General features: G+C 51.2%; 2 protein-coding genes across 3 annotated transcripts in view; one reads left to right on the top strand and one right to left on the bottom strand.

The window, feature by feature from the left end:
• The window catches only part of Fam161b (family with sequence similarity 161, member B), a 14513-nt gene extending 13373 nt beyond the window's left edge, over positions 1-1140 (bottom strand). The window contains exon 1 of the mRNA XM_013507125.1: positions 895-1140. Coding sequence (XP_013362579.1) covers positions 895-948 — 54 coding nt within the window. The 5' untranslated portion in view covers positions 949-1140. The remainder of the gene's footprint in view (positions 1-894) is intronic.
• Positions 1141-1190: 50 nt separating this feature from the next.
• Positions 1191-15285, top strand: Coq6 (coenzyme Q6 monooxygenase). Of its 2 annotated transcripts, XR_001231919.1 has the most exons (13): positions 1191-1407; positions 4291-4425; positions 5407-5465; positions 5742-5865; positions 10392-10522; positions 11204-11311; positions 11392-11454; positions 11626-11733; positions 13492-13694; positions 13765-13880; positions 14033-14199; positions 14701-15059; positions 15191-15285. XR_001231919.1 is itself a non-coding variant. In XM_005409410.2 (12 exons), the coding sequence occupies exons 1-12, from the start codon at positions 1242-1244 to the stop codon at positions 14728-14730; spliced, it is 1410 nt and encodes a 469-aa protein (XP_005409467.1). In that variant the 5' UTR covers positions 1191-1241; the 3' UTR covers positions 14731-15140. The 2 variants fall into 2 exon arrangements, 1 of the variants encoding a protein (XP_005409467.1); XM_005409410.2 differs by lacking the exon at positions 15191-15285 and having other exon boundaries at positions 14701-15140.
• Positions 15286-15942: the final 657 nt, after the last annotated feature.

The following is a 15942-nucleotide window of genomic DNA, read 5'->3' as shown; positions in this document are numbered from 1 at the left end:
TTTTTTTTTTTTTTTTTTTTTTTTTTTTAGCAGTGGCAGAGTTTCTTTGAGAAAGTAAAAGTGTAGAGAGAGGGAGAAAGTGGCTCTGTAGAGCTAGTCTGGGCTGAGTAAAAGGAGAAAAAGCAATAAAAGGACACCTGGAGAAAGCAGTGTGGACTAATGTAAAGAAAGTCAGGACAGCCTTTTTTTTTTTTTCCTGAGACAGGGTCTTGCCATGCAGCTGAGGCTAGCCCTGAACTCTGTGTAGTCTGGGCTGGTCCCAAACTCACAGTGATCCTCCTGCCTCAGCCTCTTGAGTGCTGGAGTTATAGGTGTGAGCCACACCGCCTGACATATATTTTAAAATTTTATTGAGCTGTAACTTGCATAGCATACAATTCACTAAAGTGTATATTTCAACGTTTCTTAGTACAGTCAGTGTTGTGCAATTGTTACAAATTTTAGAACATTTCCATTGCCCCCAAAGAAACTCCACACCCCTCAGTAGTCATTTCTCGTGTGCGCTAACCTCACACACCGCTCCCGCTACCCCGTTAGCCTAAACCCCACCAACCTGCTTTTCTGCCTACGGATTCTGAGGCAAGTTGCTTAAGGTCTGTGGCTCGGTTTTCTCTTTCACAAATGGGAACAACCGCCTCACCGGTGAGAGGGCACCTGAGAGGACTGGCAAAAACCGCGCATCGCGGTGGCGCCACGCACAGGCTCCGGGAAGGTAAAGCAGTCCGCGTCTCCGAGACACGAGCGTCTCCCGGCGCCTGAGCGCGGCCCCATTTTAATCTCACGCCCCCGTGGCACGCCCCTGCCGTCTGTCTCCAAGGCAACGCAAAACAGTTTCCTCTCTTGGGGATTCTCTCCGGGGCATAACCCTGCTGTCTCCCTTCTTTCTCTCCTCACCTGACGGCTGCACTCTGCGCTGCCGGTGGCGCCCGCAGGTCTCCCCACAGTCATCTTCTCAGCCTGGCAGAAGCAGCGGCCAAGGTGACAGCGGCCGTGGCTGCCCTGACAGCGCCAGACACGCCCCTTTCTAGCTTTGGTCTCCGATTGGCTCTCAGGACATCCTTCCAATCCATCCCGCCCCAGAAGGCAAGAATCGTGTTCTGATTGGTCTATTCCCTTCGCGCATTTTATTTCCGGTTCTGCGGGCGAGGCTGAGGAGGCACAGGATTGGAAGACTCTGCTCCGGAAGTACTATCCAAGGCAGGTCTTGCGGGTCGCCTAGTACGGGGACGCAGGTCACCATCATGGCGGTCCGATTAGCTGTGAGGGGCTGTGGTGTTCTGCACGCAGCTGCCCGCAGAAGCTCTCTGGTCTCCTGCCGGAGGTGGTCCGGCAACTCGGCAGACACGGTGTACGATGTGGTGGTGTCGGGAGGAGGCATGGTGGGCGCTGCCATGGCCTGTGCCTTGGGTGAGCGCTTCTCCAGGCTGCTAGTGGCGGGGAACGAGGCGATGGGAATAGTCAGGGCCGTGGCGTGCTAGTCCGCTGCCTGAGCGCCGGGAGCTAGTGGTCCGTTCCCGGCCCGAGAGGAGCCCGGGATTGGCGCCCCGGAGCCCGCGTGCCCGCGGTGGGCGGGGCTTGCGAGTGCGCCCGACCGACGTGGGGGAAGCCGGCGCCGGGTTAGCTGCGCAGCGGAGAGGGTTGGCTCGTGCTGGGCAGCGCCTTCTTTCCGAAATATCTTTATCGGGGTGTAATTCGCACTCATAAATTCCACCCGTTGGAAGGTGCACTTTAATGGTTTCTAGTGTATTCGCGTTCTACCGTAGAATTACACCCCAGCCTGATCTTTTGTTTTGATTTGGGTTATTTGTCTTTTTATTATTGAATTGTAAGAGTTCTTATATATTCTAGGCACAAGTCCCTTATCAGATATATGATTTACAAATATATATATATATATATATATTTTTTTTTTTTTTTATAGTGGTCTTAGAAGTGCAAACTGTTTTTCCTCCTTTCCTACCTGCTGCCTTCCTTTCCTTTCTTTCCTTCTTTTTGGTCCTGGCGATTGATCCCAAAGCCATCACACTGAGCTTCATTCTCAGCCTTTTTGATTTTGAGATAGGCTGTTACTGAGTTTCCAAGTTGCCCACATTGGCCACAAACTTTCGTTCCTCCCTCAGCATCCCAGAGTGCTGGGATTACAGATGTGCACTACCATGCCCAGTTGAAGTGCAAGATTTAAATTTTTTTTTTTTTTTTTTGTCTTTTGGAGACAGGGTTTGACTCTGCAGTGCAGGCTGGCCTTGAACTCACGTTCTAGCTCAGGCTGGCCTCAAACTCACAGTGATCCTCCTGCCTCAGCCTCCTCAGTGCTGGAATTACAGAGTTCTGGGATTACAGACTCGTGCTACCTCTCTCTGCAACCCCATTTTAAATTTTGATGCTGTCCAGTTTCTATCACTTATGTTTTTGGTATTTTAACTAAGATTTACTCAAAAATTTACTCCAATGAGTTTTTCCAAAAGTTTTATAGTTTAGTCTCTTAAGAGAAGTCAGATCTACCTAATTTAGTTAAATTTTGCATATCCCATGAGGTAAGGACTCTGATTTTGCATGTTAATACAAGCTGCTGCGCAGCCAGGAGGATCTAGGGGGAGGGAGAGAGGGAAGGGGAATTAGAGGATTAAGATGTGATATGTACAGGCTCCGCACCCCACAATGAATGTATTCATTATGTACTGCTAACATATTACTATTGAAAAAGAAAACACGCAGATAAAAACTGAATGTTAATGTATAAAGGTTGAGCTGGGGGTGCAGTAGGTAGAGTGCTTGCTTAGCCTGCGCAAAACCTTCAGTCTGAATTCCGACAGGAGAAAAAAGCTGAAGCTCCGGAAGATCTGGAAATCTTTCATGAAACTGCTCCAGGGAACAAGCCTCTGCTTTTTCCTGAGCACTGGGACCGCGGGGAGGCGCGTCCTCTCCCTGTGTGCAGCCGCTGGGGCTGTCTGCGCCTCTGGGTGCGGAGCCCAAAGGGTGCTCTTTGTCAGTGGTTTATATGCTGATTAAGCTTACATTTCCATTCAACAGCTTTGAGACAGTTGCTTTAAAACTAAAACATTACCAGTAGGCCTTTAATACCGTATTTCCCTGCAAGTCCTCCTGGATTCCTTAGGCTCATGATAGTCTTGGTTTCCAGTTTGAAGCATCTTCATTTCTCTCTCACTTTGAGTTCAGGAATGGACCTGTAGTTTGTCAAGTGTTTTAGAAACATATTCTTACAAGGCCTGCCCTCCCCTCCCCTCCCTTCTTTACTCCTTCCCTCCCTTTCTTTCCTTCCTGAGATGGGAACTCTGTTGCCCAGGCTGGCCTCCAATTCTGAGGTACAAGTGATCCTTCTGCCTCAGCCTCCTGGGTAGCTGGACTAGAGGCAGCTTAAGTAACTACTGAAATGTTATGTTAAATAGAAAAAAAAAGAACTTGGGTGTATTTTATAATGCGTTCAAACCTTTTTCTGTTAGTTTCCCTGCGTGTCACTGTCACAGACATCCAGTAGCTATTTTATGGGTGTGCAGCGTTTGTGGATGTAAATAGTAGCCGTGAGCAAAGAAATGGTTCTTGCCCTCAGAGAATTTACAGTTTAGCAGAGGAGGATTTGTAACTAAGGGAGGGAGGATAGAGGCACAGACTCCCCTGTGGAAGGGAAGGGCGGCTGCTCTGGGGAGAGGGGCCTCACTACCCCAGCCACTACCTAGCCACCTTTGCTTTTCACTTGGCCTGTCCGAGATGGCGTCTTGTTACACTCGGAAACACTTCTTGAAGCAGGGAACAGGTTTGTGGGGTTTCTTTCATCAGTATTAAGTGAGATGTCTAGTGTTTCTTCCCTCTCGACTAATCATCACACTTCTTCTGGGGGGGGGCAGGGTGTGAGACAGGGTCTCACTATGTAGTCCAGGCTGGCCTTGAACTCTCAGCCTCCCGAGTGCAGGGATTACAGGCGTGCGCCACCATACCCGGCTGATTTTTTCTTTAATCTCTCATGCTGTATCTAGTTCATCCCACTTCTACAAATCTCAGTCCTGCTAATTCTGTAAGATTGGTTAAAGTTTATTGTTAAGCTGAAACAAAAATTGTACATATTAATGATGTGCCACATAATAGTACATGTAAACACTGCACATTTAAACTGGGTCGAACATTTATTTCTTCCAACAATTATCATTTCTTCATGTTGAAAAATTCCAACTCTTTCTTCTAGCTTTCTGAAACGTCCAGTACATTATTACCCCACTGTGCAGTTACATTCGTAATTTTTCTAAAACTACATAAAATTTTCCGTTCTTGTTTTAGGACATGATATTCACTTCCATGACAAGAAAATCCTGTTGCTAGAAGCAGGTCCAAAGAAAGTGCTGGAGAAGTTGCCGGACACTTACAGCAACAGGGTCAGCGCCGTCTCCCCGGGCTCCGCGACCTTGCTCAGCAGTGAGTGGCGATGGCGGTGTCGCAGCCCCGCCTCTTCCCCGGCGCGGCGCCCCCTGCAGGGCCGCCCCCGTGCAGTGGGGCTGCGAGTGGCCGGGCTCTGGGGAAGCATGTTTGAGACGTGTGGGTCTTCCGTGCACAGCGCGGTATCGCGGCAGAGTCCGTGCACTCAGTGTGAACGCTCACCCCGCTCGCACGGCCGGGCCTCCGGTGCCCGAGGGCCCCTGCGTGTCACAGCCTGGGCGGCAGGTGAATGTGTCCGCCAGCCACCTCCTTACAGACTGCCTTTGGGCTCTGCCCGCTGTTACCCCGTCCTGCGTGGAGCCAGCCGTCTATTGCTCTTCCAGGACTTTCTAGCGCCTTGTGCTGCTTCGTTTTCTTCCCAACCCTCAGTACTGCTGGGCGTGAGGTGTTTGATGTTCAGTCTAACTAGGTCAGCTGCAAAGGCGGGGGTTCTTGCATTGTGTCTCTGGCGTGAGAAACCAAAAATGTAAATAAGGACTAAAAGGTATGACAGATACTGGGAAATGGGAAGAGACTGTCCAAATGTGGAGGGGGGCAGGGAAAAGTAAAACAGATGAGAAGGAAGAAGTGGACACAAAGCTTTTGCAAACGGGGACGGGAGGAGGGGCCGGGAGGAGGGGAGGGGGCCGGGAGGAAGCTCGCAGTTACACTGGCACAGACGCGGGCTCTCGGTGGTGTGTGGTCGTTCTGTACATCTGAAATGCGCCGATAAAACCTAATTGGAGGGTGGCGTGGCTTTGGTGTGCTTGTTCCTCTCCTTACGGCGTGACTTGACGGGGGGCCTTTCCGCGTGCTGCACGACCGGGGGCCAGCGAGCAGAGCAGCTCAGCTCCAGCCCCGAACGGGAGGGCAGCAGAGAAGCTCTTCCGTCCCCGCAGAGCACAGAGCACAGGCCGGAGAGCGGAGCGGGCGCAGGGTGCCTGGGAGCTGGCTCCGGTCTGCAGAGCCTTTCTCTTGTAGGTTTTGGTGCCTGGGACCACATCTGCAGCCTGAGATACCGAGCCTTTCGGCGGATGCAGGTGCCTCTTTCACCTTGTCCACTCGGCAGGATGTCCCGGTCTGTCCTGGGTTAAGATGTGGCGGCCCCGGGCTCTAGGTTTTCTGTGAATGTGGGAGGAATGAGATAAGGTTCGCTTGCTGTCCGGGGAAGCGCGAGGGTGTTGAGGGCCTTCTCGCTTCCCTGTGACGGTCGGTGACCTCCTGCTTCTGTCACGCGGAAAAGCAGTACTTGCTCTCTGATTAGAGTCATGTTTCCTTTTCCTTGGCTTTAATGCAACTTTCCCTTACGTTTCCAGGTGTGGGACGGCTGCTCAGAGGCCTTGATAATGTTCGATAAGGACAATTTAGATGACATGGGCTACATAGTGGAGAACGACGTCATCATGCACGCGCTCACTGAGCAGCTGGAGGCTGTGTCTGGTGCGTCCCCGACTCTTCCCTCTTTTGGTTACCTCCTGGGAAGTGAACTCCTGCAAGAGAAGATTGCTTTTGCAGACACTGAATGTCCGCCATCAGGAAGTCCCTTGACCGTTATCTCCGGGTGGTTCTTTTTCTTTTTAACAGCTAGATAGCTTGCTGTCTTCTTCTCTCCGCTCCCCTTCCCTTCCTCCTCTTCTCCTTCCCTTCCCTTCCCTTCTCTTTCCTTTTCCCTTCCCTTCTGTTTTTTTCTTGGTCTTTTTGAGACAGGGTCTCACCTTGCAGTTCAGGCTGGTCTTGAGCTCACTTTGTATCCCAGCAGGTCTTGAACTCACAGCCATCCTCCTGCCTCAGCCTCCCAAGTACTGGGATTACAGTTGTGCGCCACCACGCCCAGCTCCCTTCCCTTTCTTCTGGGGATTGAACCCAGGGCTTTCACATGTAGCTACATCCACAGCTGCCACCTCCCATTTTTTGAGACAGTGTCTTGCTAAGTTGCCCAGGCTGAGCTTGAACTTGGGATCCTCCTGCCTCAGCCTCCCCAAGTACTGGGATTATAGTAAGCAAGCGCCACCATCCCTGTCTCTTTCTAACAGCGTTAGTTAGGGACAGTTTACATATCATAAAACTCCTAAGTGTATAACTCAGTGCTTTTAGTGTATTTTTCCAGTTGTGCAGGCATCACCCGGGATTATTTTAGAATATTTCCTTCACCTAAAAAAAAAGCCTTATACCCATTTACAGTCATTCTGCAGTCGCACTCAGAGTCTGCCCACTGCCAATCTGCTTTCTGTCTTTCTAGATGGTTTTGAGACACGGTCTCACTAAGTAGCCCAGGTTGGCCTTGAACTTGAGGCCCCAATCTCCTGAATGCTGCCTCAACCTCCTGAGTGTTGGGATTATAGGCATGTGCCCCCAGGCCTGGCTTGTCTTTCTAGAGTTGCCAATTCTGTATTGATTTTTTTTTTTTTTGTACCAGGAATCGAACTCAGGACCTTGCGCTTGCTAGGCAGGCACTTCTGCTGCTGAGCTATGTCCCCGCTCCTGATTTGCCAATTCTGGACAATTCATGTGAATGGAATTACATAATTTATGTTAACTTATGTCCAACTCCCTTACTGAGCATACTTTTGAGGCTTATCCACATTGTAGCATGCGCGTATTAGTACTTCGTCCCTCTTTATTGCTGACCAGTGCTCCATTGTATGAATACTGTGTACCAAACTTTGACAGACATTTGGGTCCTGGGTAGATGCTGGTACGAGTGTTGCTGGTCATATAATAACTGTGGAGGGGGGCTGGGGATTTAGCTCAGCGGCAAAGCGCCTGCCTGGCAAGCACAAGGTCGTGAGTTCGGTTCCCGGTACCAGAAAACAAAAACAAAAACAACAAAAAAAAATAACTGTGGAGGTAGTACTCTGAGGGGCTGACAAGCTGTTTTATAGAGGCGGCACCATTTTACTTTGCCACTAATTTAGGAGTTTCAGTTTCTCTATATTTTTGCCAGTAATTATTTTCCTTTTTTTTTCCCCCGTCTATTAAGTGTGTGTGTGTGTGTGTGTGTGTGTGTGTGTGTGTGTGTGTATGTGTTGCTGGGAATTGAGCCCAAGATCTTGTACATGCTAGGCAAGCATTCTGCTTCTAAGCTACACTCCCAGCTCCCCACCCTCTTTAAAGTTTTATTTTGAGAAAGATTTCGTTAAGTTGTCCAGGCTGGCCTGAAATAATACAGCCTCCTGCCTCCGCTTCTCCAGTAGCCTGGATTGCAGGCATGAGCCACCGTGCCCAGCTAAAGAAAGATTCAGCTCCTTAACTTACTTTTCTTGTGATTGGAGAATGTTTCATTTTGTTTTGTTTTTTGACAGTAGTAGGGATTGAACCCAGGGCTTTCACACTGAGCTACATCCCCAGCCCTTTTATTTTTTATTTTGAGACAGAGTCTTGTTAAATTACTAACTTGCCCTGGCTGGGGTTGAACTTGGTCTCCTCCTGCATTAGCATCCCCAAGTGCTGGGATTAGAGGTGTATATACCTGTGTAGCCACCATGCCAGGCTTTTTTATTTTTGAGTTATAAGAGTTCTTTACATATTCTGGGAATAAATTTTTATCAGATTTCTCTGCCTAGATAGAATTCTCTCCCTAGAATTAGAAAAAATTTTAATTAGTATTAGAAAAAAATTAGAAATAGTTTAAATGCTTTTTGATATGGTATACAGTAATCTGATATTTTATAGTATACAGTAATCTGCCACTGTCTAGCTTTTAAAAATAATTTAGAGTCTATAATCCTAGCATTCGAGAGGCTGAGACAGGATTGCTGCGAGTTTGAGGGGAGCTGGGGCTATATAGTGAGTTCAAGTCCACCCTGAATTACAGAGTGAGACCCTGACTCTAGAAAACAAAAATTTAGGGCCAGAGGTACAGCTCAGCAGTAGAATGCTTGCCTAGCATGTACAAGGCCCACGGTTTAATCCCTAGTGCTGCAAAAAAAAATTTTTTTTTTTGAGACAGGGCCTTGCTATGTAGTCCAGGCTGGCCTTGAGCTCACTGTATAGCCCAGGGTGGCCTTGAACTCACAGCCATCCTTCTGCCTCAGCCTCCTGAGTAGTGGGATTACAGGTGTATGCCACCATGCCCAGCATGCAAAAATTTAAAAATAATTTTGCTCTAATATTTAGTCACCTTGAAGTTTATAATACATTGGTGAAAGAAATTCTGTGTCACGTGACCCCACTTGTGTTTGTGTGTGCATGTAGGCAGGCATTTGTAGGCCTAGGCCACACTCTGGAATACTATCCCAAGACTTTAACTGGAATGACTAAGCTTAATTTTATTCCCCTTTTCACTGCTCTTTGTCCTGAAGACCTCTTCTTTTTTCTTTTTGGAGACTGGGTCTCACTATGTAATTTATGTAGCCCAGGCTGGCCTTGAATTCACAGCAATCCTCCTGCCTCAGCCTTGCGAGTACTGGGTTGAGGCAGTGCTACCCGGTCTGGCATGAAGACTTTAAGAGTGAGGTTATTATTTTACCTTCCTCTACCCCTTTTTTGAGACAGGTTTTACTATGTATTTCAGGCTGGCCTTGAACTTATGGCTGTGCTCCTGCCTCAGCCTCCCAAGTAAACCTCTTATTGAGTGACAAAAGGCTATAGTTACTGTATACAACTTGATGTTTTGGAGAGCACAGTTTTTTGAGAGGATGACTTCTAATTAAGATATAAACATTATAAATGAGGGGTGTTGTGATATTTTAATGCATGCAGACATTATGTAATGTTCAAATCTGGGTAAGCATACCTTTCTCCTCTAGCATTTATCATTTTTCTTCTGAGAACATTCAGAATCTCTTGCTGGGCGTGGTGGCTCAGGTGTGTAATCCCAGCACTTGGGAGGCTCAGGTAGGAGGATCCAGGTGGGAGGCCAGCCTGGGGAACTTAACTTAGCAAGAGTGTCTCAAAATAAAAAACAGAAAAAAGGCTGGGGCTGACTGTCCTGTGAAGGTCCTGGGTTCCATCCCGGTGCCGTGAAAACAGACCCTCTCTCGAGGCCGGGGTACCCTCAGTGGTGGAGCGCGTGCTTGGCAGGCACAGGGCCCGGGTTCCGTCCCCAGCACCGGAAAACAAACACAAAGATACTTCAGTGTATGTGCTGCTGAAGCGAGCGCCTAAAAACGGTTTTAAAAGCCTCTCTTCAGGCTCTTTGGAAATACACAGTGCACTGCTGCTGTGCAGGGTGCTGCAGAACTTACCTCACCCACCTGATGATAACTTAGTACCTCATGACTCATGTGGAGCATATGATTATTTTTATTATTTTTGATACCGAGAATCGAACTCATGACCTTGCACTTTCCAGGCAGAGGCTGTGCCACTGAGCTGTATCCCTGGCCTGAGCATTTTTTTGTCTTTTTTTTTGAGACAGGGTGTTGCTTTGCAATGCAGGCTGGCCTTGAGCTCACTTTGTAGCCCAGGATGGTCTCGAACTCGCCGTGATCCTCCTGCCTCAGCCTCCCAAGTGCTGGGATTACAGGCTTGGGCCACTATGCCTGGCTGGAGCATATTAACTTTTTAAATCAGAACAATAAAATGATTTCCGGTGGGAAGAGAACTCGTTGGCTGTATGGAACGTGGTGCTCCTGTGCGAGGCCCGCTGTCTGCCCTGTGTGTCGGGCGCCTGGAGGTGTGGAGTGAAGCAGAAGGAAGGAGAGAGTGCGTCGGGCTGAGAATCCTCTGGAGAACTTGAGGGCGATTTTGCTCCTAACTGAGCCTGTCCGTGGCCTCTGCTGTTCATGGGCTCTCGGAACGTATCACTGATTGCTTGAATCACTCTATTTTAAATTCCTTCTCAGACCTGGCTTTTCTTGTTTGGCGGTGAGTGACAGGACTGCTGTTCTGGCATGTCGCCTTGGGTTTGGTTCTGGCTCTTTGTTTCCCCTCTCGTCTTCGGTTTCCCCTCTCGTCTTTGGTTTTCCCTCGGCCTTGTGGCTGCCTTTTTAATTTTTGTTTTCTTTTTCCTTCGGCCTCCCCAGATCGAGTGACGGTTCTGTACAGGAGCAAAGCTGTTGGCTATTCCTGGCCTGGCCCCTTTTCCGTGGCGGACTCCAGCCCTTGGGTCCATATTACCCTAGGTGATGGCAGCAACCTCCAGACCACGCTGTTGGTAGTTGAAAGTTCTTATTTTCCCAGGTGTCTTGCATGTCTACACCCTGTCCTGCACCCCAGGGCCTCTGTAAGCCAGTCTGCCTAAGCCGTGTTGACTTTAGGCAGTGCTTTTGGTTATAAAATGCCCAGTCTGCCTTTGGGCCGGCCCAAGTTGAGGGGGCCTTAAGTCCTGTGCAGGAAGCAATTTCATGGCCATTTTAGGTCACGAAGGGAAGGTAGGGTAGCTGGGACGGGCGCCAGACCCTCGGCAGTTGAGGCTATTGTCTCCCTCTCACAATCCTGTTGTCAGTCACCTCCTTGAAGCTCTGGTTTTTTCCCTGCTCACTCTCCTCCCTTTCGCGGGGCAGCCGTTCCCAGCCTCACATCAGGCCTCTTTGGCTCCGTGGCCTGCACCTACTGAAACTTCCCTCCTACCTTAAATCTCAAGAGCTTCCCGCTCGGGTTGAACATGGCTGGCAGTCTCGGGCCTGGTGTCCACTTCGGCTCGGTCAGTGCAGAGAGGGTGCCTATTGTCGGGCTCCCCTCAGGGCTGTGAGGCAGGCCTGAAGGAAGGTTTCCTGCTATTAGGGACGCTGGCTGGCCAACAGCTGGAGCTAGAGGGATTGTTAAGGAGAGAACCCTGGAGCAGTTTGATGTGTGCAGAGCTTGTGAGACTTAGCAGGCGCCCGTCTCCATGCAGATCGGTGCTGATGGTCACAACTCCGGAGTCCGGCAGGCTGCAGGGATCCAGAATGTCAGCTGGAACTATGACCAGTCTGCTGTCGTGGCTACGCTGCATTTATCAGAGGTGAGACCCTGAGCTGCCCCTTGAGACTGCTCCCAGGCCGGAGGAGTTCTTCACAGGAGCCTTTCTCTTCAATATTGCAGGCCACAGAAAACAATGTAGCCTGGCAGAGGTTTCTTCCCTCGGGGCCTATTGCCCTGCTTCCGGTAAGCGGTCCTCTGGCCGTGTGCTCAGGACTTTACGTTCTCAGCCCTTTTTCTGGTCTCGAGGGACGTGCCCTGCCTAACGTTGTTTCCCCTCTCGTCTTCGGTTTGCTCGAGCGCCCCCAGGTTCATTGGAATTTTAGTCTCGGGGTTAATGTTCTTCTTTTGGCACAGCTCTCAGACACCTTGAGTTCCTTGGTTTGGTCCACGTCCCACGACCATGCGGCACAGCTGGTGAGCATGGGTGAGGAAGAGTTCGTGGATGCTGTCAACTCCGCCTTTGTGAGTGTCGCCTGGGCCGGCTGGCGGTGGGCTGCGGGAGTAGGTACCGAAAGGCGCTTTGAGTGAGGGGAAGGAGGAACCAGGCGGCTGCCATTGTAAGTAGCCTCGGTCAGGGTCGTGCTGAGGACGCGCAGGGACGGGCAGTGGAGGCCCGGTGGTGCTGTTCCGTGCGGGCGGAGGCAGCCCGTGGGCGGGGGGGTCAGCGTTGCCGTCTTGAAGCTGTACACTGCGACCACTTTGAACAGTTCTAGTGGGTCTCAAGTATCTGAGCCTTTGAAGCCTGATTCATTGGCAGGGGGAGTGAGCACATTTTTAGCACAGAGCTAAAGAGTAAACTTTGTAGACAGACATGGGTTCCGTGTTGATTCTGTTAATCTCCTGAGAATAGAAAGTTACCACCAACCTCTCAGGACTGGAAGAAGATGTTTAAAGAAGAGAGGTGGGGTGAGAGTGTAGCTCCGTGGTAGTTTTTGCTTACACTATGCCTACAGCCCTGTATTTAATTCCCATACAACAATAACATAGGGCTGGGGGTGTAGCTCAGCGGCACAAGCGCCTGCCTGGCAAGCGCAAGGTCATGAGTTCGATTCCCGATACAAAAAAACCCCAGTAAGATAAAAATAAAAACTAAAATAAAATGAGACGATTTATGTAAAACGCTTGGAATATATTTAACACATTGTAGATTCTCAACAAATGGTTAATTCTGCAGTAGATACAGCCTGTAGATAATATGGGCTCTTATATTTTTGGAACTTTTATTTCACATTTATGTAAATTCATTTGTAGCACTAATTATTAACATTTAGTATTTATTATGTGCCAGAATGCTTTTAAGTGCTTTAGAGTATATGCACTTACTTAATTTAGTAAACCTTTGAGGTAGGTGCTAGGGTTTAGCCTCATTTAGAAAGATTAGGGACTTGCCTGAGGCACGGAGCTAGGGCAAAGCTGGGTTCTGCAATCCACCTGGCCCTTACAGTTAGGACTTTTGGGCTGGGGATATAGCTCAGTGGGGTAAGCGCCTGCCTGGCAAGAGCAAAGTCGTGAGTTTGATCCCCAGTACCGCAAAAAAATACCCCCCCAAAAAAACCAAAACAAACAGGACTTTTAAGCGAGCCTCCCTGAGAGCTTCAGTAAGCAGTTGCATACCGCTGCTGTGTAGTAGCAGTGAGAATAGAAGGAGCTGAAGGTACTGAAGTGATCCCAGGTGGTGACTACTACCCCGCTCGGGTCATTGAGTGCGGGGCTGTGGCACAGGCCTAAGACGGTAATCACAAGGCCTTCTGCGTAGCAGGCTCTAGAGAGAGAGACGGACGCGACAGTCGCTGCCCGCAGGAAGCGTGTAGGCAGGTGTGGAGGAAGGCTGTAAATGACCGGGAGCAGCGAGAGGAGGGGAGCACAGCGGAGGGCTCGGGGTCCCGAGGTGTTACGCCGTGGAGCGGTGGCGGACATTCGGATCCGGGAGGAGCCCTGCACACAGGGAGACGGCATAGGCGGGCCACGCCGCACAGCGTCCTTACTGGCGGTGGGCGCTCGGGGGCGGAGGCCAGCCCAGGAGCTGTGTGGCCTGCGGGGAGTGCCGGGAATTCGTTTTGCGCGGCTTGAGGGGTTTGTCGCTCACGGCCGAGATCAGCTTGGGCTTGGGAGGTGGCCCTACCTTAGCCTCGGTTACAAGGCAGGGACTAGGACTTGCCTTGGTGAGTTCCCGCTGGTCACGGATGCCATTCCTCCCGCCGTCTCGGGGCTGGTGCTCAGTGGAGCGACGCGAACCACAGCGACTTCATCGGCTCGGCCAGCGGCTTGCTGCAGTACGCTCTTGCCCTTCTGAAGCCCACCAGGGCCCCCGCCCGCCAGCTGCCCCCGAGCGTGGCCAGGGTGGATGCCAGGAGCAGAGTGCTGTTCCCGCTGGGGCTGGGCCACGCGGCGGAGTACGTGCGGCCTCGCCTGGCGCTCGTTGGGTAAGACCGCAAGCGCGGCCCCCGCCCTGCGCCGCCGCCCGGGGCCGCAGCTGCACGCCCTTCCTTCCAGGGATGCGGCGCACAGGGTGCATCCGCTCGCGGGACAGGGTGTCAACATGGGCTTTGGGGACGTCTCCAGCTTGCTGCGTCATCTCAGCGCTGCAGCCTTCGATGGAAAAGACTTGGGTAAGGACGAGGCCCCCGGAGGTCAGAGGTGCAGTCAGAGCCCGGGGGCCCTCAGCAGCGGGGCGGGTGGGCACCAGGCGTGCGTCCTCGGGGCTGCGAGGCGCGGCGGCCCTTCTCACCGGCTGCGGGCTTCCACCTCCGCTGCCCTCCAGGCTCCCTGAGCCACCTCACCTGTTACGAGACGGACAGACAGCGCCACAACACGGCCCTCCTGGCCGCCACGGACTTGCTGAAGAGGCTCTACTCCACCGGCGCCGCCCCGCTCGTGCTGCTCAGGACGTGGGGCCTGCAGGTCACCAGCGCCGTGTCCCCGCTCAAGGTACGAGGCCGCCGGGGTTTGCACGCTGGCTGCTCGCTGAGAACGGGCGGACTGGCACTTTGCCTGCCGTGGGCGCGCGAGTCCTTGCAGGGCCGCCGTCTGGCCGTGTCTGAGCGCTCGCTGCGTGTGCAGCGGGGACGGAGGCCGGTGCGCAGGACCAAACCCGCGCTGCTTGGCCGGCTTCTGACATACTTGCGCTTAAAAGAGCTCTTTTGCTGAAATAAAACGGACTCCCCGGAAGAGTATCGCTATGGCTGTTCGATCACTCTGGATATTTAGTCATAGCACTACAATTGCAGGGCGTGGTGGCCCGAAAAGGTTAAAAGAGCACTTTGCTACTTTTTCTTTCATTTTGGGGGAGGAAGGTGCTAGGACTTGGACCCAGGGCCATGTGCGTGCGCAGCAAACGACCACTGGACTGCATTCCCACCCCCAGAGCGTCTGCCTCACCTCTCCCGGCCTTGGTGTGTGGGCGCCGCTCACTCTGCCCTTCTCCTGCAGGAGCAAATCGTGGCCTTCGCCAGCAAGTGAGCGCTGTCTCCGGGAGACGGTGCTGATGCAGAAAGAGCTTCCTGCCTCGTGACCCCGCCCACACTTCCAAGATGTAGTTTAATAAATTGGCTTCACATCGGAATCCCCGTCCCTCTCCTGCTCTCTGTGCGCACGGAACCCAAGTGACTGGTGATTTGCTGAGAGGAAAACGACCGCACGGGAGACCGTTCCCGTTCCCGTTCCCGAAAGGAGCTCTTTATCACTACAGCAACAGTGTCGAGGGGCCGCCCCACCCCTTCGCTTGTTAGCACGCCTTTCTAGAGAGAATTTATTCTCGCGCGGGTCACAAACCTGTTTTTTTGATAGAGGTAAGAATTAGCAATACTGTATTTCTATTAGAATTGCTGTTTTAAAATTAATATTAAACACAAAGTACTTTAACCTTGTTATTGGTATGCTGCACTTTTTGCAAAAAACAATCACATCTTATTAATCCTAGTTATTACATCGTCATCTCAGCACCGAACTTCAGCTCTACTTATGGCTCCTCTCCGGGACACCAGTCTCTGTTCAGTAATAAAATAAGTAACCTTGCACACGTCTGAAGGCCTCGGGAATGCGCAGGGCCGCCGCTGAGCCGGAGTCCGTCCGCGTGTGGTGGCGGCCGCGGCCGGCAGGGGGCGCAGCGCGGCTCCCTGGAGGACTCAGCGTGTCGGAGCTGCACGCTGTAAAGAACATCTTGCCCAGAAGTCTGCTTTCAAGATGAAAGAAGAAAAAATAGTCTGCTTTTGAACCAAGCTAAGCTATGCTTGGGGATGAATTTTGAAGGAATGAGAAGTTTGATGCTACAGGGCAGCTTTTCAGGCAAATGTAAAAAATATGTCCTGGAATCAGGAAAATGTGCGCAGACGAAGATGACAGCTTCCGTAGAAAGCTGGGTGACTACTGCCGAGACCGTAGGCACAGGGTCACTACATAAAACACGGAAAGGTTGCCCAGGCAGAGAATCTCCATTCCAAAAGTATAAAGACAACGACAGAACTTTAAGGCACACTCTGCAAAGACCTCCAGGCTTCACTTCTTGGTGGCGACCACAGCAATAAACACACGCCACCCACCATGAGCAGGCTGGTGCCTACGTGTTTGACACGCACAAACCTATTCGGAGATGAAACCAACCAGTAATAGAATATGCTGCCAGGCGTGGGGGTGCACGCCTGTAATCCCAGCACTCGGGAGGCTGAGGCAAGA

This window comes from Chinchilla lanigera, unplaced genomic scaffold (genome assembly GCF_000276665.1).
Source record: "Chinchilla lanigera isolate Chin_1 unplaced genomic scaffold, ChiLan1.0 scaffold00122, whole genome shotgun sequence".
Lineage (NCBI taxonomy): Eukaryota > Metazoa > Chordata > Mammalia > Rodentia > Chinchillidae > Chinchilla > Chinchilla lanigera.
Note: the sequence above shows the minus strand (reverse complement) of the source record. Positions and strands in the feature narration are given on the sequence as shown.